Below are 25,263 nucleotides of genomic sequence, written 5' to 3'. Positions count from 1 at the left end.
GAATAGAATCTTTTGATTTTCTTTGCTAGGAGGGATCAATGACAAATCATATAAATTGAAGTTAGTTATAATCAATGATTAACTTAGTTATAATCAATGATTAACTTAATATAATATAATTTTGTTAATTATTAACATATCAAAAACTATACTTCTGGCCTTGTAGGTGACACTTTCATATTTGGGAACTCATAGCAACAAGACTATCTTCTTGCCTTATGGGGAAAATGTGATACGTGATTGGCTACTTCACCAACAAGAAAGAAAACATAGCGTTACAAGCACAGCATACTAGTACATTACGGACAACACCATATCTATTTATTAATTTTTTTAGAAAAGGGGTCAATGTCATACCATTTATATTGATAATTATTAATAATCAATAATAATTAATAATTAACTTCATACACTAATCGTTTAGTTATATTGATAATTATTAAAAATATACATAAGCGATACTCCTCGCCGAAAGGCTATGACTAGCTTATTCCTTTTTGTCTTTTTCGAATGTCCATTTATTTATTGATTTATTTTTTCTTGTTGGTATATATTGTTTTGCTCGATTTAAATCATTCTCAACTTCTAATATGAAAACAAAAAGAGTGAAAGTTGGTAACTATAGGTTTTTTTTACCACAGATAGTTTAGGATATTTTTATTCCATTAATTTTAACTATTCCTATTATGTAAGTAAGAATGGTTTAGAAAAATTTGTTGAGTCATCAATATTCCACCAATAAAACACCCAAAATTTTATAGAATTTTGATTTTAGTAATTAGTCACCCACATCACACCGTCGAATTTAATGTGCATATTATTTTTCTTTCATAATTCACATTATTTATAATATAATTTTATATTGTTATAATAATTTTTATTATTACAAAATTACTGGTATACAAAATTACAAACGGAGTAAAATGTGTTTACTATGATTATTGATATAAGTAATGAGAATATGTGGACTATAAATGGAGGACCAATGAAAAGTTGGAAAATGAGAACGTGGCTGGCAGCACCACCAAAAGTAAGTGGATAACACACGTGCCGTCTGAGCACAAAACACCACTCGCTAACAGACAGGCCAACCATCCCCATATACAGACGAAAGCGAAGAGTGTGTGTAGAGAGAGAATTTTTCAGAGAGAGAGAGAGAGAGTAATGGGGAAGAAGGAGGTGGAGGAGGAGAGAATGGATGGCGGAGTTGTGGTTGTGGAGCCGAAGCCGAGCAAAGGACTGACATCGAAAGCGATCGACTGGTTCGAGAAGCTGATTGTGAAGCTAATGTATGACACTTCACAGCCTCAACACTACCTCTCCGGTAACTTCGCTCCGGTTCACGATGAGACTCCTCCTTGCAAGGACCTCCCTGTTATAGGTTACCTTCCGGTGAGTCAAATTCACCAGATTCATACACTTTTCAATTATTATTGTTTTTTTCCTCCTAATTTAATCGAAATTATGTTCCAGTACTGTTAATTTAAGAGTTTATTATTTTTATATTTTCCATTTTATTCGTTAAATTTGTGTTTGTCTTTCTTGTGAACTTGAAATTCTATGAATATTTTGTTACTATACTATTCCATTGCGTTTGGAAGCATAGAACATCAGAATGTTCGTTTTTTGAAATAGTGCTTGCAAGGAGGATTAAACACCTTTAGGTGCGTCAAATTATATGTTGGAGCCCTTAAAATTTGAAATTCAAGTGTGGTCTTGGACTCTTGGCACTAATTGAGGAGACAAAGGGGAAATTTATTCAATAGTTTGAGTGAAGAATAATTATGGATGCACTAGGATGGGAACGAGTAATTTGATTCAAGTTGTGTATTTTGCACGGATTAGAGAGGTACGTGTAGAATAACATGGGTCTAGTAACTAAAAAGGACATAGTGACTTGTTAACTAATGGATGATATGGCTTGTTATATAATTGAGTTAGTACAAAGTATTTATCTAACATTCAACTGGTTATTAAAAATGACATTAAAAAGTTAAATATAGTAGGTGATATGACATGTAATAGAAAATATTGGAGAGAGAGAATTCATGTGGTTGACCCCATTCATATGGGATTAAGGCAAGGATGATGACGAAGATAATATTGATGATGATGATGATTCAACTGGTTATGGTTTAATGCTTTGTTCTAAGTTGCTTTGTAGGGCTACTGCTTGTTGTAGGGCTATGGCTTGGTATAGTGCTGCCAAACTTGAATGTCAGTTTGAGTATGAGGGGTGCGTTTGAGTATAAGCGTAGTCTCTTTGTGCAATTAATACCAAATGTAACGGTGTACCTAGTTTGCACATCCCAGCACCCGTTTAATAGTGGCTTTTATGAGTTATTTTGATAGTAATTATTTTTTAGTTCTGCTAAAAGGAAAATATATTTTTTGTTTCTTTGTTTGTTTTTGGGGTATGATTAGGGGATTTGATATTGGTAGATAGATGGGTAGTCGAATTCCCTATTTCATTTTCTATTGGTAAGAAATCTTACTTATTAAATATATATATATATATATATATATTGGTAAGATTAGAAGGTTATCATTTAGTGTTAGTCCTGCTAGTTTAGGGTGTTGGGAGGGGTTAACTGGATATATACTAAAGTTTCAAACCGTGATTGCGGCCGAGATGTCGCCTGCCGCGGTTTTGGGCCGTAACAGGAGTTACGTAATGGGTAATGGTTGTCGCGACCAAGAAAATTTTTCAACACTAAGAAACATAATCAAATGAACTAATATGTTAGTTTTAACTTTAGAATTCAATAAAATCATGTTTCTAATGAATTTTTGCTTTGATACCATGTTTAAAAAGATACCAAGACTAGATATTTGTGAATAATGCTTCGTTTGATAGGAATCATGGTTGTTAAAATCCCGATTCGGATGGTAGAATCGTAAGATTCTACGATCCCAAATTGCCAAACCGATCTGATGTCATTCAAAATCATTGGGAAGTAGAATCTGAGTAGGATCTGTAGAATCGCATAGTTTCGCGCGATCCTACCGATTCTACTAAATTAGTATTATTTTGTTCTTCTTCTGGATTTATTTGCGCCTACAATTCATTTTGGACAAATAAATTTAATCATTTTAAATATGAAGTCCAACTCTTTAGCCTAATTACATTAAAAAATTAAAAATAAAAACAAAATCAAAGACCCAAGTTCAAATGTAGAGATGATCCAACTCTGAATTTCAAAGGTATGGTCAAAACTTCATAAATTTCCTCTGTTTTGTTTTATTCTTCTTAATTTCTCTTTTCTTCTTTCTTTTTTAGTACAAGAACAGATAAGAGTTCTATTTTTTTGCCTATTCTTTGTCCATTCTGAAACAAAAACAAACAGAAACTTCATTTTTTTTTTGTTGTTCTTTCCATCTCTGTTATTTTCCTTTTTTTAACCAAAAAGTAAACTTTTCAACTAAATTGCTTAGACAATTAGGCAACTAAATTGTACTTTTCTCTATTTACTTCTCTGTTCCCTTTTTCTATTTGTTTAGGCTTTACTTTAATTTCCTTTGTGAGATTATGCTTGATTGTTATGTTGATGTTTTCGTTGAAATCAAGAATTTGATTTCAAGTGTCTTAGTATCTTTTAATGTTAATTGTTTTTGCAAGAGTGTCTCATTTGGTTATTTAGCCTTATTCTCTACTTAAATCGAAAATACTTGATTTAGAAAGTTAATTTGAGTTACATTTCTATTAGTTTTATAGAATCTTACCGATACGATCCTACGATTCTGATCCTATGGACCCATCATCAATCCTACATAGAATCCTGATCCTAACAACCTTGGTAGGAAGGAAGGAAGAGGGTGGGGTGGAGAGAGGATAGGAAGGAAGGAACAAACTTCCTCCGTTTGGTAGAGAGGAGATAAGGAGAGAAAGGATAATAGGATGGATGAGTCATCCGACTCATTGATGCTTCCTCCTTCACAAATTTTCATCCCCCAAAAATTGAATGGAAGAGAGGCGGGAAGACAAGTGGGGTTATTATAAAAGTTTTAAATTACAATGCTATCCTATTGTTACAACACATGTATATATAGGTACATGTATATATAGGTACCGAGAAGCACTAAGAAAAGGAAAGTACAATAAGTATGGAAAGCGTCATAATGGAAATAGTGTGAATGTGGAAAATATGTGTGTGTGCTGAGCTATATGGACAGCTCATAATTAACTATCACAACATTATGGAAAGTATGTGTGCTAAGCTGTATGGACAGCTCATAATTAACTATCTCTATACTTTTGATCATTGCTTGAACTTTAGTGTATATCAGTCTTCTTTGAAGCAGTCAAAGCAGTTTATTTCCAGCATGTCGATTGATAAAAATTTCAATAGGATTGCAGCACATTTTACCCTAATGACTAGAAGAAAATATTAAACTATAAATAATTAGCCATGTTCCCTTCTCCTTGGGATTGAGTATGATAAATTTGACCTTTAGACATATACCAACACCTTGACACATGATGCATGCAAGTCTCTTCAGCATGGCATATTTGTTTCTAACATTTTTTAGATTTTGCTCAAGTAGATGTCAAGGAGACCAAAAGAGATGCTCTTTTGTTCAGTCTAATGGAAACTTAAGATTGAGAGTTTGCATAGAATCGTATTCAAGACGATTGTTCCAGTGTCATGAATGAAACATGTGATACTTGTGTAACCATGGAGTGCATTTTCAAGTGGTTTCTGAGGCTGCAAATTTACAAGCTATATCTTTGGTTTTAGTGGCTTGTCCTCAGAAGACTTCCTCAGTGGTTGACAACTGCTTGTGAAGCTATATTAAAGAGATAAGTGGCAACTGAGGCAGGGTTGACATTAGACAAGAAGCAAGTTTAATGCTAACTTGTTGTGTTAAAAGAGGCTTTAAGGGTCTTCTTGGTAGAACGGAATATGAGATATTTAGGACCGTGCTTTCTAAATTTAAGAAGAGAATATTTTGCTCCAAGTTAGTGGAATGACATGTTGTCTGCCTCCATATGGACTTTGATGTTATTGTATCTGAATGGAATGCCTCTCTGCATTTCACACTCATTATGCTTGTATGAAACAAATACAAATTTTTGGTGCCCTCAGTTCCTCCGGCATCAAGAGAGCTTATATAACAGAATTTGACTTCGAGAATTCTGTTAAAGTAATGGTCGAATAGCCAGACTTGGAGAACATAATTCGAGTTGACTAGGAGTATGCAATGTTATTTTCTGATTGCAGTCTTTGTAACTTCTGAGATTTAGTTTGTATTAATTTATACTGGTAACCCATGGAGTACCTTACAGTTTTTTAGAAATAAAATGCAAAGAAAGAACATCTACATGACTGCAACACAATATGTGATTCACCAATAGGACTACATCTGCACGCTGTCCAAATAGAGTATATCCTTACTCTAAGAAAGGATATACTCTAAAAAGACCTCAAGACAGTCCACCGAACCTTTTCTCTCTGTTTATTTTATTTATTTTTTGATTACTCTACTGATTTTTTTTTACTGAGGCTATGGCCTTAAATAGAGCGGAATAAAAACATAGGATTCATGTAGCTGCCCCAAGTATTTGGGAAAATGCTTTAATGCTTTATTGTTGTTGTTGATTACTGTTAGCCGAGATAGGATAGGCTAGAAGATGTAACTTATCATATTAGCCGAGATATGATAAGCTAGAATCATGGTATTTGACTTTATTTACGCACATGTCTAGGCATAGAATATACAATGATTTTATTCACTTTCCTTTCTTCTAATATTAACATGTGCTCTTTTTAATACTCCCTCCGTCCCAAAATAAGTGTCCCTTTTTGGGAATCTAACTTTTTAAGAGAATGATTTATATTATTTTTTTATTGTATTAGTAGTGAATGAATTACCAAATTTATCCCTAGTGGGTCCACCATGACGTGATGGTTTACTTTTTTTGGGTTAAATGCAAGAAGGTTAAATTGGTAATATTACAAAAAATAGTACATTGACTTTTCAAATGGGACACATATTTTGGGACAGATCAAAATAGCAAGGTGGACACTTATTTTGGGACGGAGGGAGTATATAAATACCAATACTATGAATGAGGGATTAAGCCTCATTCAAGCCTTTACATATTATTATTCTCATTCAAGCTTTTGCACATTTCTCTTGTACTCCTATCTTGTATTTCTTCTTGGTATCAGAGGTAGGGTGGTCCAACTGCAACGGAGGCGATGCGAGTTTGACACCACCCATTTAGGAATGGTCTGAGGAGACATGGTTGATGTATATGGTATGATGATACATGGTTGGTTGCTTATGGTCTGAGGAGACATTGTTAATGGGTTTATGGTCTTAGGAGACACAAGCTGAGTCAAATAAGATGTATCCATGGTGGTTTGGAGAAAACGCCATGGTTATATCTTGACTAGTCAATTTAATGCAGTCAAACATAGTTGTTTGCTATATATTTATAAAGTTTGAGGATGCATTGTCCAAGTTGGGCGTCTCAGATATCCACGCACCAACTTGAGGGGGAGTGTTAGCCATAGGCTAGAATCATGGATATAACTTACTATATTAGCCGAGATATGATAAGTTAGAATCATGGTATTTGACTTTATTTATGGATATGTCTAGGCATAGAATATGCAATGATATTATTATTCTCATTCAAGCCTTCACACATTTCTCTTGTATTCCTTCTATCTTGCATTTCTTCTAACTCTACTTAATTTTAAATGCTTAAAGTTTCATTGCTGGGGCGTTGTTTTTAATGAAGCTCATATACTGCTGCCTTTTGAAGAAAGCTGCTTAATTCTTGCAAAGATAGTTAGCAAGTTGTCTTGTTTTTTTTGGTGATTAAATTGTATATTCTCATGCTTGTGCCGCCAGAGATATGATATTAAAAAAAAAAATTGAATTACAGGATTGCTTGAATGGTGAGTTTGTCAGGGTTGGCCCAAATCCGAAGTTTGCTCCAGTGGCTGGATATCACTGGTACATCCTTTTTCTTTTGCAAATCATTATTATGAGAAGGCCCGGTTCTATTTTGAGAGTTTAAAGGAAGTTATAATATCTTGAATTTTATCAGTTTCAAATACATGTACCTTTGTATGTGTGTTTTTTTTTTTTTTTTTTTTCCTTCCGTTATTGGTTGGGGTTAATATCAACCAGGTGACAGTTGTGCTCATACCCTTTTTGTTCTCCTTTTGCAGGTTTGATGGAGATGGGTGCGTGTTCTCTATTCCCTCACTAAATTGAAGATAACTTGCATGGTTTATTTGAATTTTTTTTTTTTCCCTTTTTTTTCGAAGAAGGAAAAACCTTTTTCACTCCATCATCTCATTTTCTCCCACTGTTGAATGGCATTGGAGTCTCTATTGTGACTGCAACTAATGTGGGGTAATTAAGTATTTTCCGCCAAATGGCCAACTTTTTCTCTGCAAAGAATGACAAGTTAATTCCCAAGTCGCATCTTATGCTCCAATGGCAAAATCTACCCGTAGTTTAGAATTAAAACTAATAATTGTACTGATGCCAGTTGAATGCTCTCTCTCTCTCTCTCTAAAGAAAATACCTGCGTCATTATGTGCATTTTTTTTTGCATACAAGTTAGTTACAAAATGACATTTCATACTCTGTTCAAAGTTTAGTTCAGCAGTCTGATTTGCTGAATCACAATTCTCTTTCACCAGCAAATGGAGCTCTATTCTAATAATCAATTATTATATCTGTTATCTGTTTTCTGTTGTACGTTAAATTGGTTAAATTGGTTATGCTCTAGTATTTAGCAATGAAATTTTGCCGCCTTCATAATTGCTATGGTTTTTTCCAATTGAGTGTCACTTTGAATAGCTATAACTATTTTAAGGCTTTTGTATATCTGATTCTGCAGCATGGTTCATGGTATGCGCATCAAAGATGGTAAAGCAACATATGTCTCCCGTTATGTAAGGACATCACGTCTCAAGCAGGAAGAGTATTTTGGAGGATCCAAATTTATGAAGGTATACCTCTGAACTACATAAATTAAATTTTTTAGGTGTCTTTCTTCTTCTTCTTCTTGTTCCTTTTTTCTTTTTCTTTTTCCTAGTACCCATATATGTAATATCATTAATGCTTTGTCTTCCATTCTTATTACCCTTTCACTTCTGGATCTTAATTGTTTTAATTAAATTAATACATACACTCAACAAAGCCTTTTTCCAACTACTTGAAGTTGGCTATATGAATTCTCTTTTTCCATTTTGCTTTATTTAAGGCCATAGGACTAAAACAATACATATATAATTAAAAAAATAAAATGAGAGAGGAGGATCAATTAGGAATTATAAAACCTAAATATCTCAAGAGTGAATAAATTACATATTGGTTTGTCATTTCATCTGCAGATTGCAGACCTTAAAGGGCTGTTTGGATTGCTTATGGTTAACATGCAAATGCTGAGAGCAAAGTTGAAAGTATTGGATGTTTCATATGGAACTGGGACAGGTGGGTCAACTGATTATGCTTCTCTGCTTCAACACCAAAATATTCCTGTGGGATTGTACCCCTTAACAAAGTCGTTCTGGTGCTACAGTAACAATACTACAGATCCAAAGATATTATTCAGTTATGGTCCTGATATAAATTCTCATATGAGAAGTGCTGGAGGTGATAACCTTTTGTCACCTTCTTGCAGGTAACACAGCTCTCATATATCACCACGGGAAGCTTTTGGCACTTTCAGAGGCCGATAAACCTTGTAAGCTCTCTTCCTTTTCTATTTCCCTTTCTTTTGAAGGTGTCTCATTTCTTTATAATTCATGGAAATATAAGATACACTCTGAATTTTCTTTAGATGGGCAGTGCCCATTGGTGCATTGAATATTTACACATCCTTTGTCATGTATTGATTGGTTCTTTTTCTCTCTTGTTTTTTTTCTTTCCCAATAAATTTGTAACTGAACCAGTGCACATTAATTCATATTATGCATGGATCCTTCAATATCAGGTTTTGATGATCCCAAAATATGGCGCAGAAAAAACTGGAAAATAAGTTGCATCATATATCGTTAAGGAACTCCATTTTATTGCCTGTTTTTAGTGCAAAACTGAAATTGTAACCCTGTTGCATTGTGCAGATGTCCTTAAGGTTTTGGAAGATGGAGATCTGCAAACCCTTGGCATGTTGGATTATGACAAGAGATTGGCACATTCCTTCACTGCTCATCCAAAGGTTGATCCATTCACCGGTAAAACCATCCTCCCTAAAAGAAATATGGTCAAGTAATAATGTAGAATATATCTTTTTGATTTATAAATCTTTTGCTTGCAGGTGAGATGTTTACCTTTGGCTATTCACATACACCACCATATATTACCTACAGAGTTATTTCAAAGGATGGTTTCATGCACGATCCTGTACCAATAACAATATCAGACCCGATCATGATGCATGACTTCGCCATTACTGAAAATTATGCAATTTTTATGGATCTTCCTCTGTACTTTAGACCAAAGGTAAGGTTTTTTTCAATTTTGTATATTATATAATATTTGCATATGGTACGGAAGGCTACTGGTGTAAACATTGCATTTCATCTTTAACTTTTTGATAATATTAACATTTGATCCCTCCTAGTGACAATAACTTCTTTCACAGGGATAGGGGATGTGTATGATTGGAACAATTTATAAACAACACAGGACTGGATCACTAATTTTAGGGGATTTTTATCATTCCTCTAATCTCTTCATCATCTAGTCATTTTTGTAGGGTGTCTTATAGTTCTTTCAAATAATTGAAGTTCTGTTTCCAGTTATTGTTTTTAAATACCTTGACTGTATGATTTTAGTAATGCATTTGGATGTGTCATGGGTTGAGATTTTTTTTTGTCTAACCTCTTGATGTGTGAGTGACACATGCTCATCATTTGCTAGTGGATTGTTTTTCCGTTGTATTTTTGGAATTTGAATCATGTACCCAAATCCTTGTTTCTCCTTGAGTAATTGATATGTTAATAAACAGAAGGCTAGCAGTAGGATTTGGAAAGTGCAATCATGATTTGGGTTTGATGTCAATGTTAAGTATTAAATTGATTGTGATGCGTCGAACTTGGCTTATTCATGACATTTTAATTTTCAGGAAATGGTGAAGGAAAAGAAGTTCATATTCACATTTGATGCGACTAAAAAAGCTCGTTTTGGTGTTCTTCCACGGTATGCAAAGGATGAGCTCCTAATCAAATGGTTTGAGTTGCCAAACTGCTTTATATTCCATAATGGTGAGTTACATTGCTCTCCCGCTTTCTTGGTATGCCAAAATAATATCCTCTAAGTGTATCTACCTTTTTGGGTTCTAGTTCACTAGTAGTTTAATTGAAATTTCTGCACGGTGATAAAGTTCAGATGGCATGTGGCGTATGCCTACTAATTTAGATGTTCTCAGCCGGAAAACAAGGAAATTCTAAGATTTATATTTTCATTCTTGCTTATGTGGCATGTTCTAGAAACTCTGTTATATGTAGGATGAGCTTACCCCAAAAATGCTACCAACGGTCAATATTCTTAGTTACTTGTTGGTGGCTTGCACATAAAGCTCCAAATTACTTGTGATTGGCTTTTGCACACTTTCAGATTGAGACCATATAATTATCTGTTTAGATCAGCATGAAGGATAATTTTCTGTGGAATTCTGATCAGAAACTGAAGTATATGCATCAATAAATGTTAAAAGACTCATACAAAGTTGGAATTTGTAGAAAACACTAACCAAGGGCTGACCTTGCCGCATAGAACATTCTCTGTACTACACATCCCATTTAGGGTGAAAAAACACTCCATGTTCCATTTGGTTATGAGGGATTTGATTATCAATAGGAGAAAAAGGTAGGAGGGGTCTAAAAGGTTACCCTAGGAAAAAAGAAACTGTCTTTTCCTTTGCTTGGTTAATCATGAAGAAAAGGATGAAGGAAAGTTGAGTTATTTTATTTTCCCGCTATAGCCGTGCATAATAACTGAAGGGTGTTGTTTGAAGGGCAAAAATGTAAATGAAAAGGTTCTTATCTTCCACTGATTCTGTATTTGTTCGTTTTGTGCAGAAAGAAATGGCGAGTCTGAGGGGGAACTTTCCTCCTTTTTTCCTTTCCCTTCGCCTTACCTTCTAACTGACAATAGGACCTGTCTATCCTCCCCCCTGACCCGCTCTCTCCATTCCTCCCACTCTTTCCTCCATACCAAATGATGTACTTTTGCCGAGGCATCTTTGAAATACTCTGTTGCACATAATGCAGATGGATTGGGTCAGGTCAACTTTAACCATGTCTAAGCAAATTATAGAGGTCGGCCTGAACCTTTTTACCCAATTATATTCTGAAGTACTAGTACAAAATGACGCAGATATGCAGATTATGTTTTAGCAATTTTCTAGAAAATAAAGAAAGAAGAATTTTGTTGCACAACAATATCTAAAAAGGTGTGAGTCTATTTTAATGTAATTTACATCTAGCTGATCGATTGACAGAATGGAAGTCTGGGGTCAACTGGTTTACAGTCTAATCTACTCAACCTAATTCAACAAAGTCTTTTCCGAATTACTTGGGGTCCACTACATGAATTTTGTTTTGTCATTCTGCTAACTGGTGCAGTTATTAATAAAGATCACACTTCACTTTTCCTAATTGGTGTAGTTATTGTTCGTTGTTGCATTTGGACAAACCTTTTTAATCGGTTCTCTCAAATTTGTCTTCAATTGGTGCTACTTCAGTAATCTTACTAATATTTCATTTTTAATTTTATCTTTTGTTTGTCGATATTTCAAAGACATGGTGTCGCGACATGGCAGACATGGGGTCGCGTCAAGCATAATGTAACAATATTGGTGGTTGTGAATTTCTTTTAACCTTGCACATAGGGCCTAAAACGCACCAACATGTAAACTTTTACATCATAATCCAATAATATTTTTTTAATGATTTAGGTTGAATATATATATTCAATATCATTTAACACAAGTAATGACTTACATATGAACTCTTAAGTTCTGTCGTTATTAAAGCCTTAGTAATTTTTTCTTTTTTTTAAACTAATGAATAATAATAGACTTAAACATGAAATAAATGAAAATTTTAGATATGAAAGATGTAAGTACTTTACTGTATAGTACCTCAATGCTAAATTACATAGCCAAATAAATGATAATGGATTTCAAAATGATACTCAAACTAGGTCACCGCGAAAAGGAGTGACGTGGAAGATCTTGTTAGTGATCTTGTTGGGACTCCTAATGTGGAAGGCCTGGAGGCAGTGAAGCGAATAGTTGCTCATAAAGCTTTGATTTATCATCCCCCTATGGTGGATCATAGTTGTATGAGGGGGATATTGCTGATGGGCCTAAGGTTGAGGGATAGGTTCATTCTGAGGATAATGAGGGTGGTAGCCATACTGTTCGGGAGGATATCCTTAGAGACCGGTCAGTGATAATGTTATGCCTATGCCACAATGCATCTGAGTCTAGGACCCATAATTATATGCATAATCATAACCCTGAGGCTGAGGAGTTGGTGGTTGATAGTAGTTTTGGCCAGTACTACTACTACATTAAGAATCTCATGATTGCCCAAGTCCAAATTCCCAAAAGCTATGCACGATGGAAGATGGCCTGTCATCACAATGATCATGCTTGCCTCTGTTTCCTCCTAAAATGTGGTGCTGTTCCTTCTAAAATATATAGCAGTTTCAGTAGTAGGACCTACTTCTCCAGGATGTCTAGTAGACATTGATGGTGACTAATTATTCTCCTCGAGTAGCAATCTCCTACTCATATCGGACTCTGTGTACAGAGTAATCACCTATATATGGTCATGCTTAGGCTGCCTATAAGAAGGCACATTATTGCCATCATAACCATATCTTCCTCCTCCTCTGCAGTAGCATCATCATCACCACCATCGCCATCGTCATCACTGTGGCTAGGTAATAGATTGGAGGAACTACTGCCATCACTATCATGGGCACGGGAAGAAGAGGGACCTCCTGCATGGCTGCATCTGCCTCATCCACATCCTCATCCAACAAGAAATAGTCTCATTGTCGAGCAATGGATTTTCCTTCTCCTCTAACCAGGGGACAAGGGAATCATCCTCCTCAAAGATGTAGTTTAGGTTAATGGGGTTACATTATCTTTCATTCTCCTCCATAAGCCTAATCTACAACCTCATACTGTAATGGAGGTACATCAATTGCTGAGGTCTCCCATACCTCAATCTGTTCGTCCTCTTAGTGTGGATGAGTCTGAATGTGCTACATTTATACTCACAGTTAGACAACGATGTCGCCAGAGACTTAAAAATTACACCAGAATCATATGTAATTCTGGAGCACTAGTCCCACATAAAATCTGCCATTCAACTGGAAACACAATGATGAACTTAAGAATATATATTTAATACTTACGAGAATTGTTGAATTGAATTTGTTTGGGACATAAAATATTATTTACCAGTACATTTGTAAATTACGTGTCGTCTGGGTGGTAAGATTGCTAGAACTCTCTTTTGTCCCAAAATAATAAAAAGCTACAAGAAATTAGGAATTTGTAAAAGATAATTAACTATACTTGTTATTTGTAAATCACTTCATTAAATAAGAAAGAATTAGAAAATAGAAAAATACTACTCCCTCCGTCCCATAATACTTGTCCACTTTGGGAATCACTTCATTAAATAAGAAAGAATTAGAAAATAGAAAAATACTACTCCCTTCGTCCCATAATACTTGTCCACTTTGGGAACTGTTCCCAAAGTGGACAAGTATTATGGGACGGAGGGAGTAATTATTTTAGTTTAGTCACTTACTTGGGGAATGGACTTGACTTTTTTCTACAAATCCTTGCCTTATTCCAAATATTGGGATCTAATCCTTAATACAATTTTTTTTTTTAGCCCTCTCCATTTTTCCTTTAGAAATTTCCTTTGATGATCTTTGCATGCTAAATTGATGTTTAGGATTAAGAAAATAACCTACTAAAAATAAAATGCATTAGCAAAGTAGCAAAAGGAAAATTCTAGAAATCATTAACTTAATAAGTTCTTAAAAGTTTTAACTCAGAAGTTAAGTTATGCTTGTATAATATACCAGCTATTTTCAACTCATGATGAAGCTGATTAGCCCACCTGTTGTCAACTGTCTACCAATGATCTTTCTAATATCTGTAATCTTTTTGATTGCCAATTTAGCAAGCTCCATGGCCTCATGAACGAAGACCATAGTGGTTTCTCATACCCGTCAACCAACCTAGGGACACATTAATAATTTCAGTGGCCTTCTTTCAAAAATCCTTCCCCAAAATAATCTTTTCACCTCATGTGCAGGACCACTCTTTGCCTTCTCCCACCTAGATTTCTTTTTTATTTTTATTATAAGGTTACTAACTAGCAAAGTAGAGTAAGAATATAAAATATAGTTTTTTTTCAATACATAATGAATATTATAAATGGATGATGGCCCATACGGCCATACCTAGAATTTTTCCATTCATCAGACATAAACACTTGCTTGTCTGTGATAATGCACTGGAGGGCCTAAACACTTTCAAATCTTGTCAATAGGAATGCTATCAGGTCGTATTCCCTGTTTTCACTTCTGCCTTTGAGTCATAAATATAATCCAATTCTAAACATAATGTCGAGGACAATATTGTCCTTATTTGGATTTGTTTGTTTAATGTGATGCAAACATCTTTTTTAATTCACGATGGTTGGTAAGGTACTCTATGTCTTTTGGTCATGCATAAAAACTTTGAATGCCAGATTATTAATCTTTTGGTGACATGGAGCTGTGTTTCAGTCCTTTAAATTGTGGTTACTTGTATATACTTGTTTCAAGTTGCCACTAGATTTGGCTCCACTTCAAAATTATCCATTTATTTTGAGACGTCATTCCTTTCAATATCTGAAAAATCGTTTAATTCCCCCCCCCCCCCCCCCCCCCCCCCTCTCTGTCTCTCATGCATGTTTTGGTGATATACTCTTTCCATGATGTGACAGATGTTCTGAAATTTGAAACTTACATATATGATAATTGTCAGGTTTTTTCCGGAATGGGCAACTTCAAACTCTGACTTTTCAGTTGAATTTAACAGTCCTTGACTTCAAATGCAACTTTTTTTCATATGCTGGTGCTAAAGCAGCATTTTTTCTAGATTTTGTATTCACAATCACCTACTTGGTAAAGTGTTTTACAAATGATATATATATAGAGAGAGAGAAAGAGAGAGAGTGATTACATAACCCATCACCACCTGGAACTTGCTTAGAGCATCTCCAACGGTCTGTTAAAATACCATTTTGTGTAAAATATACACCGCCACCTATGATGTGTAAATTTTTTCCATCTCCAATAGTGTGTTAAGATACACTGCCACATTACCAATGTGTAAAAAGGTTGTGTATTTTACACAACCTTTTTACACAGCCACATCAACATATTTCCTTTCTCCTCCCTCTTTCTCATTCCATTAAAGAATCAACCTATATTAAGTAGGTTTGTAAAAGTTATATGGGGTCCTGGCATAACACATGGTTGGTTGTTATTGGGAGATATATTTTTACACAAAAGGTATAAAACAACCGTTGGAGCTAAAATTCAATAATCCAAAATTTTTGTGTAAATCCATCATGACACATCAAATTTACACAAAAACATATACACAACGGTTGGAGATGATCTTAGAGCTTTTTCTATTTGTTGCCTATATGGAAATTCTTAAAATTTATACCTTGTTCGTTGATGAGATACTAATGCTTAAGTTCATCTTGTTTGCTTTCTTAAAACTGGCAATGAATTTATTTTATCAGCCAATGCATGGGAGGAAGGAGATGAGGTCGTTCTGATCACTTGCCGCCTCGAGAATCCAGATTTGGACATGGTTAATGGGGGCGTGAAAGAAAAGCTTGAGAATTTCACAAATCAGCTGTAGGACTCTGATCCCTTGAAAGGATTGACTCGTTTCCTATCTCCATGGTATTTCTGATTGTGGTTATCTTGTCAGGTATGAGATGAGATTCAACATGAAAACTGGTTTAGCTTCACAGAAGGAACTATCAGCATCTGCTGTAGATTTTCCCAGGGTAAATGAGAGCTATACTGGCAGGTATGTGCTACTTTTTGTGTTAACAATTTAGTGGAATTTATTTTGAAAATGTATGAGAAGATGATATAATGTATAGTTAGAGGAAAAAGAAAGAGCATATGAGATAAAATTTGGGAGAGAGCTGAGCAGTAGACTAAGTTTGCTCCTCTGTATTTGTATTATTATCCATGAAGATAAAATAAAGTCTTACTCTAACTTAACTTATTTATCAATGCTCCCCCTTGAGATGGTAATAAAGATATCTCTCATGTCCACCATGATAAATAACTTGGAGACCTTTTCTACAGAATTTGTACACGTAATTTAACTGATCCTTTTGACCTGACATATGCTATAGTATTGTGGCCAAATATTTTATTAGACTCATTTTTCCATTCTTAGTTCTTTCGTTTGTAATTTTTATTTTTTGAATAAATTTGATTTTTATATTATCTTTTAAATTTTGAAAACCCAATTTTTTATTAATGGAAAACAAACAATTAAAAGATTATTGGGAAAATTACTTATTAGTCCTACTTTTCAATTGTAAGTACCAGTAAGTCCTATAAAATTTGTTAGGACAACTAAGTCCTGCTTTTAATAAATATTTCCAATTAAGTTGATAATTGATTTACATTGGTTTTATTCTAGTATTGCCTTTTTTTTATAGAAATATCATTTATGTCATTTTCTTATATAAAATTTTGAAGAAAATTGTATAATATCTTGATACAACTTATAATATATATATATATATATATATATATATATATATAAATATCATAAACTAAAAATTACATAAACTTACATTTAGCTCTTGAATGGCTATTCCTAAAACAATATAAAATAGGGAAAAAAAAGTGAAAATAATTTAATAATTCATTAATTGTACATGAATACACTTCATGTAAAAAAATTGTACTTTTTGGGCTTGTCTACATTTTTTTTTTTTTTTTTTTTTTTTTTTTTAAAACAATAGGTTGAATTTAATTAACTTGTTAAATATTTTTAAAAAAATTCTTTTTTGGTGGCAATTAAAACTATGTGCTTTTTCATTATTATTGTAAATTGATTCTAATTACAAATTAGAGGTAAAGGGTATAGTTAGTAGTTTAATAAGGAAATAACATTAAGTGTAAAGTACAGCAACACCCCCTGAGGCTTGCGAAAAAGACACACATATACAAGTTACCCTATTTTTGGACAATGACACCGCCTCAAGTTTGATATAGTTTCCAAAGACACCCCAATGGTCTCTTACATGTAATGAATTAACATTTTTGCCCTTTGACTTTAATATTGACCAATTTAAATGTTGAAATTATCTTTCTAACCTCTTCATCCTTCTATTTTTTCTTTTCTTATATACACACACACACACACATATATATATATATATATCCACACACACAAGGCGGCGACCAGACCACCCAAACAACCCCCACCACCTCCCGCCGCCCATTGCACCACCACCACTATTGCCGTCAACAATTCACAACCACCAGAAACCACTCGTCGGTACCAATCTCCACCTTCGTTGTGGGTCACCTCCGCTACCTCCTCAACCTCACCCTCGCCGCCGATATCAACAACCGGGAGACCATCACCGTCTGCACCGTCGACAACACCGGGACTGCCCTAGCCGCCACCATGTTCCAAGCCACCGGCTCATCCGGATTCGTCAACATCACGAATCTCAGAGGAGGCAAAGTCGGCTTCGGAGCCGAAGACAATAACGGTGAACTCGTCGCCGCCAGATCCGTCTGGACCCACCGGTTGAAAAAACTGGCTGTGCCTGTCCCCGCCGGCTCAGGTCCGGTTAACGTGATGGCTCCCGGATCGTCCCTAACTCTGGCGCTTGCCCCTGCACCGGGAGGACCTCACAAACACTTCATTGCCTATCTGCTTGTCTTCTTCATCGACGGCGTCTTCGATACGCCGCTAATTTGCTTGTCTTCAATCCGCCGCAGAATCCACAGCCATCATTGTCGGCGAAGTCCTCCTCCATCCACTTCTTTGGATCTCTCAAGCCCGACTCCCGCACTATCTCGTCGGCGACAGTGGTTGCAGCAGAGGCAGTACCAACACCACCATAACCTTCGCTCCTAAGTGAGAAGGATCCGAAGAATCTATCTGCTCGACAGTGGTGGTGGTGGTCGCTTCATATTCTCCGGCCTTGTTGCAAAGAGCTCCACGAAGGCACGTGCGGCGCGCGTAGGGAAGGCATTTGGGGGTGATGTTGATGTGGTTGTGGCGATGTGCTTGAGTAGATGTGGTTGTTCGTACACCTCTTGCTGTTTGAAGGTGATAGTGTTTGCTGGTTGGTTTGTTAGGGTTAGGGTTTGGTGGTGGTGGCGACGGTGGTTGTTGGTCTATTGTGGTGGTGGCGGTGAATTGACATTGTGGTGGTGTAGGTGGTTTAATAAGGGTAAATGAGGTTAAAGAAGGGAGGCGTAATGTGGGTATACTTAGGGCAAAAGTGTCATTTAAGAATTCTGATATTTTATAATTTAAATTAATAAAAAATTGAAGGACAATTTTGACATTTTACATTTTTGAGGGGTTGTTTGGATCGAATTTCTAATAAGGGGGTGTCATTGTCCAAAAATAGGGCAACTTGTATCTGTGTGTCGTTTTGGCAAATTTCAGGGGTTGTTGCTGTACTTTACCCTAACATTGAAGGCATTCATAATAAAGGGCAATATTGGTGGAAAAAACAAAAAAAAAAAAAAAAAAAACCATTGTTAATAGACTTAGTTGGAAACATTTGTTAAAAGTAGGACTTTATGGTCCTTATAAAACTGTTTTAGGCCTTCGTTGTCTTTAAAACTAAAAAGTAGGACAAACTAGTAATTTTTTTTTTCCTAGTTCAAACTAGTAATTTTTCCAAGATTATTTGCAAAAATTGAAGTAGAAAATTAAGGACTCTTGCCTAGAAAATTACCACATTATTGAGAATTTTGCCACAAAAAAGAAAAATACATGAAATTATTTGTATGTGTCTAAATAATTTTGGGTTAATTGCACAATACCCCGCTCAACTAAATTTTTTTTTTTAGAAAAAATAAAATAAAATTGCATATCACCTCCCTATATTAAATTTTAGGGTAAAGTACAATGACACTCCCTGAGGTTTGACATAAGGACAACTAGATATAAGTTGGTCTATTTTTGGACAATGGCACCCTCCCCCGTGTCAAAACAAACAACCTCTTAAAAATTATAAAAAGTCAATATTGTCCTTTATTATTTTATTAATTTAAATTATAAAATATCAAAACTCTTAAATGATGTTTTTACCCTTATACACTCATTACACCTATATATATATATATATATATATATATATATATGCATCTGTATATATCTATCTATGTATGTATTGTTGTGTAAACCCCAAAGCACTATACACCTAGACCGGCCCCCAAAGCTCCGGCCAGCCACAACATCCACCTCCACACCTTCCAACCACCACCACTGCCCGACTTCTATAACCCACCACCTCCACCTTCCTATTGCGCCCAAAACGAGCCACCACCACCTCCGCCTTCCTATTACGCCCAAAACGAACCCACCCACGTTACCACAGCTCCCATGTAGGAGGCGAATCAAATTACTATGCTCCACCACCATCTCCGCGCTGGCGACCGGAGTCAGAGGAGTACAACTACTCTAATTTTCTCGATTACCCACCACCACAAGCCCATTCGACGCCATCGGTGTCCCCAGAGTCATCTTCAACGACAATCGCTGTTTCGCTCGCTTCGGGGCTCTGTTGCGGCTCCCTCATCATCGTGAAGAAGCCGCCGTCGTCTTGAAGCCACAATCTCACATCGCCGTCGTTGTGGGTTAGATCAAGATCGGGCTCCAATTTTGATCGCCGCCGTGGCTTAGATCAAGATTGGGCTCCATTGACGTCGTTGCTGAAGATGGAGAGAATGAACCGAGCCGCGAGAGCACTCACCGCTGCCCTCACCGAACAACCATTGCCACCACCGCTGTTAACCCCAACGCGTCGTACTTTCACAGGACTTGTGTACTCCAGCGTTGGGTAAGCTCACCAAACTAGGTCTCTCTTCATGGGTCCATTTTTGGCAGTATCGTCTTCCTTGCTCATCACCGTGGTTCATTTGATGGCGATGATGACGATGATGAATTGATGATGATGATGATGATGGGGTGGATATTGTGGCGGTTGAGGTCTAATGATGATGCGGTGACGGCAATATTATATACAATAGGGATGATTTGTGGTGGTGATATATGCGTGTGTATGCGCATGTCTATATATATATATATACAGAGAGAGAGAGAGAGAGAGAGAGGAGAAGCTTTGTTATCATCGGGCTTTTTCCTTCTAATTGATTTTTCCTTTCACTCTGTTATGCTTGTTTGGGTTAGGGTTTGAGAGGGGAAAGAAAAGAAGAGAGTGAGGAGAGAGAAAATTTGGGTTTCTCAGATGGGTTGTACCCGGTAACTCGTTTAAACCTATTTGATTCAAGGATATTTAAGTCAATTGTATTTGTCAATTTTATATCAAAGGATAATAAAGTCAATTCACCATTGTCAGGTAATAAAGTCAATTCACCATTGTCAGGTAATAAAGTCAATTCACCATTGTTAGGTGTCTTTGTCAATTTTATCAAACTTGAGGAGGTGTTATTTTCCAAAAATAGACCAACTTGTAGTTGGCTGTCTTTGTGCCAAACCTCAAGGGGTGTCAATTGTAGTTTACCCTAAATTTTAGAATACAAGCACCCTAAAGTTATAAAAAAAATTAGCAAGCCACCACTTTTCTTCAAGTTACCATCTCTCTCCTTCAAGTTACCATTAAAAATAAACGATCAAGGCATTGGGAATTTTTGTAAATCCCAAAATACCCTTTCTATTAATTGCATGAAACACCCTGTACAGCTGCACTGTAAGAAATCTACACATTACCCCCAGAAAACAATTAGAAGTTTGCATATTACCCCTAGTTTGGGTAGTGGTGAGTGGCAGTGACTAGCAGTGAGATTTAAGTTCAAAATCTTTTTCTTTATTTTTATTTTTATTTTTATCTTTATTTTTTATAAGTAATATTTCATTGAAAAGTGCTTTAAATGGGAGCACATCTTAGATACAAATGCACAAATCAAGAGCCTATATTCTCAAACTATCCACAAAAGACTATAGAATCTCCATAGATATACAGTTACTCACATGAACTTTAAAAAAATTAGGATCTAAGCACAAATATTCAAATTCGAGAACTTACCTTCTTTGATACCACATATAAAACTTTAATTCTATGGATATTGATATTGGCTTGTAGACAGCCAATTTGAAATTGGTTTATTGGGAAACACATTGAAAATATATGAAAACAATTGAAATGGAAACAACTCCAGAGAAGGACATCATAATAATCATTAATTTAAATCTGTGGCTTCCCCATTTACCTGAGTCATTTCCATATTCTATTCATGCACTCCCTCAGTTCCTTGATGTCATCCTTTCTTTATTTTACTTATCTTTCCATAATCATCATGTTGACTTTCCTATCTTTAATATGTCTTTACATCGGCAAGCATAAACTAATAGAGTAAAAGTTGAATTAGTATTTAGAGAAGAGAACGAAAAGCTCTTACTAGTCAATGTTTTCATGTGGTTAGATGTCCCTGAATGTTATTGATAACTGAATTCAGCACTTACTCAATTAAGTGCGTTTGATAACGCAATTTGAATATCACTGAAAATGGCAATTGCTACTTAATATGGGATAAAATTTTAGTGACAGTAACATCACTTATCACTGAAGGCTGAACACTTAAAATTCAAAAAGATATCAAAAAATATTTATTTTTTAATTACCACTTAAAAATTCAGCACTTAAAATTTCCAGTACTTAGTTTTCAGTTTTATCAAACAGCACCTAAGATGAAAACTTTGAAGATGCTGAAAACAAGAAACAATACTGTGGGAGGACCAAGAAACGATTTGCCAGATGCAATAATCTGGTAATGGATCAGATTACTCTGATACCATTTACAGGAATCTGATATAATGAATAGGGTGGAGAGGCGAAGAAAATGTAGGAGACAAGTGCATATACAATTAGCTCAGCAATGATGTTTAAGATCGGTTGGTCAATGCCCACATTTATTCTACTCCTATTGCTGTTTACATCATCTAATTTTCATGAATGCCATCTTTTACATGCTTATTTCATCACTCTGCTGGAGTTGATCTTATTTCCATCATCTCTTTGGGTTTTAAATTTTTTTTTTAGAATCTTTTCGTAGTGTCAGTTTTACCAGCACCATGGTTACTAATTGCATGAAAATTTAGGAAACAACGATTTGTATATGGAACTATACTGGACAGCATAACAAAAGTCACTGGGATTATCAAATTTGATTTGCATGCCGAACCAGAGATCGGAAGAACAAAACTTGAAGTTGGAGGAAATGTTCAAGGAATCTTTGACCTGGGAGCTGGTAGATTTGGTTCAGAAGCTATCTTTGTCCCTCGTAAGCCCGGAATTACTTCTGAAGAAGATGATGGTTACTTGATATTCTTTGCACATGATGAGAACACAGGGTATGTCTTCGTTTCTAACACTATAACTGAAGTTACCGTAATTATTTCTTTCTTCATTCTTTATATCACAATTACTATCATGAAATGTAGAGTGCATTGAGTATGCTGCCTAAAAAACCTTAAATTCTAATGGTAGAATTTGTACCAATCCCAATCTGTTAGAACAACATTATGACAAAATGATGTTGATTCAGTTGTTTTTGGACTGGATTTAGAGGTGCACTCTACTGTTTGCGAGGTTGAAAAATAAATTTAATATCATCTCATTTTATCTCAGATGCTAACAATTGCTTCCTTGAAGTTGGCTGTTGTTAGATGTAATTAATACCTTGACGACAGTGTCACTGGTACAGAAGCTGTTGCATATTAATGGAAAATAGTTCCCTCACTCTTTTCTAATATGGATCAGTCTCATGAGAGCTTTCACCATGAGCCCATGCCCTTGACTGTTAGATTGGGAGGATAACCTTACCAGCCTGTTGTCCAACGGTTGAGTCTGCGAGCTCACATTGAGAAAATTGCAAATTGCCCACATTGTATTTTACATCAAATAGCTGAGATAACTGCTAAGTCGCCTCACAACTCAAATTTGAAATTTAATCACCCTGATGATGTAAATATTTGAAATTTAATCACCTTGATGATGTAAATCCAATCTGAGCTTTATTTTCTTTTTTTACTTGTGCAGAAAATCAGCAGTGAATGTAATTGATGCAAAAACAATGTCAGCTGATCCTGTAGCCGTTGTTGAATTACCCCATAGAGTTCCTCATGGATTTCATGCCTTCTTTGTGACAGAGGTCGGCTATTTGACTTTCTTAGTAATTTTTGTTTTTATTTTAAACTTTTTTTTTTCATTCACAAGAGAGAGAGAGAAAGACGAGAGAGAGAGAGAGAGAGAGAGAGAGAGAGAGAGAGAGAGAGAGAGAGAGAGAGACGGCCTTTGAAAAGTTAAAAGTGGAACTAGGAAGAAATTATTACACCAAATTTTCACAACAGATGGAAGGACTTGTTTTTGAGATGCCATGTCATAGAAGTTGGATTCACTAACTAGCACCTTTATTGCCTAAACTTTTGGAGGATAGTAGTATTTAAAAGAGGTGAACTAATTGTCTCATGAATCTATTATGTGGTTGTGACGTTGAAGATGTCTTATAACTTCACCTAGAGTTATTATTATTATTTTCCTTAATAAGTACGTTTCATCCAAATACAGCTCCTCAAAGAAAAGAATAAATAAGTAGGTAAGCTTTATTGTCACTATCAAAATTAAGACATTGAAAAAGTCAATTCGGACATGAGCACTTATTTTGGGAGCATCTTTAAAAGTAATGATGGCCTTTTTTTTTTTCTCTTTTTTTAACGATAATAAGGAGTGATGCTTTAAGAGAATAAGAATAGGATCGTTTCAATCGTTTTCCCTTCTATCTAAGATTCCATAATGTTTTGATGTTCATTTTTTTATGGGAGAGCTGTTGAACTTGGAAAACTCATAAATGGTTGGTGGATTGGATCCCTAAATTTTTTACACAATACAAAGTTGTGTCTCATCCATCACCAATTCTGGTTAGCTACTTGATTTGACAATTTGAGCCTGAAGTGAAAAAAAATCCGCAACACAAGTCAATGACTGTATTTGGTCGTAGAAATTGTTGGATTTAGGAAATGGTCCTCAAATCTACCACTACTCTAGATTCCTTAAAAGTAAATGGATAGTTTGTAATAAATAAAAAAATAATTCTTCCTCGTTGCTGGTCAATGTAGAATGATGCACCATTCAATAGAAAATTCTTCAAATGGTATATTTCTCTCCATTATAAGCTTAGGATTAGAAACTGAAAATCGGAGTAAAATGTGAAAACTCTGTGATTCTTAGACCGAAGATCAAAGGAAATCTTTTATTCTATGATAATTGAGAAGTTTTCTTAGCTAATTGGGGGGAGCACACAAATATACTATGTATTTCATATAATGCATAAATCTTATGGTTGTATTGTTTCACAATCACCATTATAACAATAAGCAGCTTCTGCCAACAGTGTTAATGTTGCTTTTATCCATTCATGGAATCAGTCGGTCTACTATGAGTTAAAACCAGCTATCTTAGAAATTTACTTGCCCTATTTTATGGTGATTCTATCTTCTTCTGCTTTGTTTTACTTTAGTTTGTTTTATACTTATAATTTGGGTTTATGATGTTTTAAACAGGAACAACTTCAAGAACAAGCAAAACTCTGAAGGTTCGGAACCTCGTGATCGCTTGAAATATATTCCCATAGGTTAACGCCAGAGCAATGTAAAAATCTACACTTATTACTCCAATAAATAATTTTTTGAGATCACATTATTACGCCAGAGATATGTAAAAATAATTTTCTGAGATCACATTATTTCAAAAGTTCAACATGTGTTGTGTACCTTACGAGGATCGAGCCTTGAAATATTGTGTTGATGTTGGCACATTGTGTTAAACGTCAATAACAAAATTTTTAACGTGTTGACTCTCAAAATGAGTTGTTGAGTGGGCCATGTTGTGTACTACAGAGAATAGGCAACCCAGCCGATACTTCAGATTCACAGGACTTAATACAACAGGA

The 25,263-nt window shown here is 35.3% G+C and overlaps 1 protein-coding gene across 2 annotated transcripts; it reads left to right on the top strand.

Moving 5' to 3' along the window:
- The first annotated feature begins 1,089 nt into the window (after positions 1-1,089).
- LOC132295051 (carotenoid 9,10(9',10')-cleavage dioxygenase 1) lies at positions 1,090-25,176 on the top strand. 2 transcript variants are annotated; one of them, XM_059793129.1, is made up of 14 exons: positions 1,090-1,392; positions 6,899-6,969; positions 7,188-7,202; positions 7,868-7,979; positions 8,364-8,463; positions 8,654-8,716; positions 9,096-9,206; positions 9,290-9,474; positions 10,100-10,238; positions 15,810-15,927; positions 16,004-16,105; positions 22,415-22,666; positions 23,355-23,466; positions 24,875-25,176. In XM_059793129.1, exons 1-14 carry the CDS (start codon positions 1,165-1,167, stop codon positions 24,902-24,904), a joined length of 1,638 nt encoding a protein of 545 aa, XP_059649112.1. In that variant the 5' UTR covers positions 1,090-1,164; the 3' UTR covers positions 24,905-25,176. The 2 variants fall into 2 exon arrangements, with proteins under 2 accessions (XP_059649112.1, XP_059649113.1); XM_059793130.1 differs by lacking the exon at positions 7,188-7,202.
- The last annotated feature ends 87 nt before the right edge of the window (positions 25,177-25,263 follow it).

Source organism: Cornus florida, unplaced genomic scaffold (assembly GCF_030987335.1).
Source record: "Cornus florida cultivar Cherokee Brave unplaced genomic scaffold, ASM3098733v1 CherokeeBrave_3.0.0_Hap2_Chr02, whole genome shotgun sequence".
Lineage (NCBI taxonomy): Eukaryota > Viridiplantae > Streptophyta > Magnoliopsida > Cornales > Cornaceae > Cornus > Cornus florida.
Note: the sequence above shows the minus strand (reverse complement) of the source record. Positions and strands in the feature narration are given on the sequence as shown.

Bases quoted from the DNA above. Each gene is read 5' to 3' on its own strand.
- LOC132295051 (XM_059793129.1), top strand. From the start codon at position 1,165: ATGGGGAAGAAGGAGGTGGAGGAGGAGAGAATGGATGGCGGAGTTGTG. The intron at 8,717-9,095 runs GTAAGCTCTCTT...TGCATTGTGCAG, and splicing joins TTCAGAGGCCGATAAACCTT to ATGTCCTTAAGGTTTTGGAA. The intron at 23,467-24,874 runs GTCGGCTATTTG...TGTTTTAAACAG, and splicing joins ATGCCTTCTTTGTGACAGAG to GAACAACTTCAAGAACAAGC.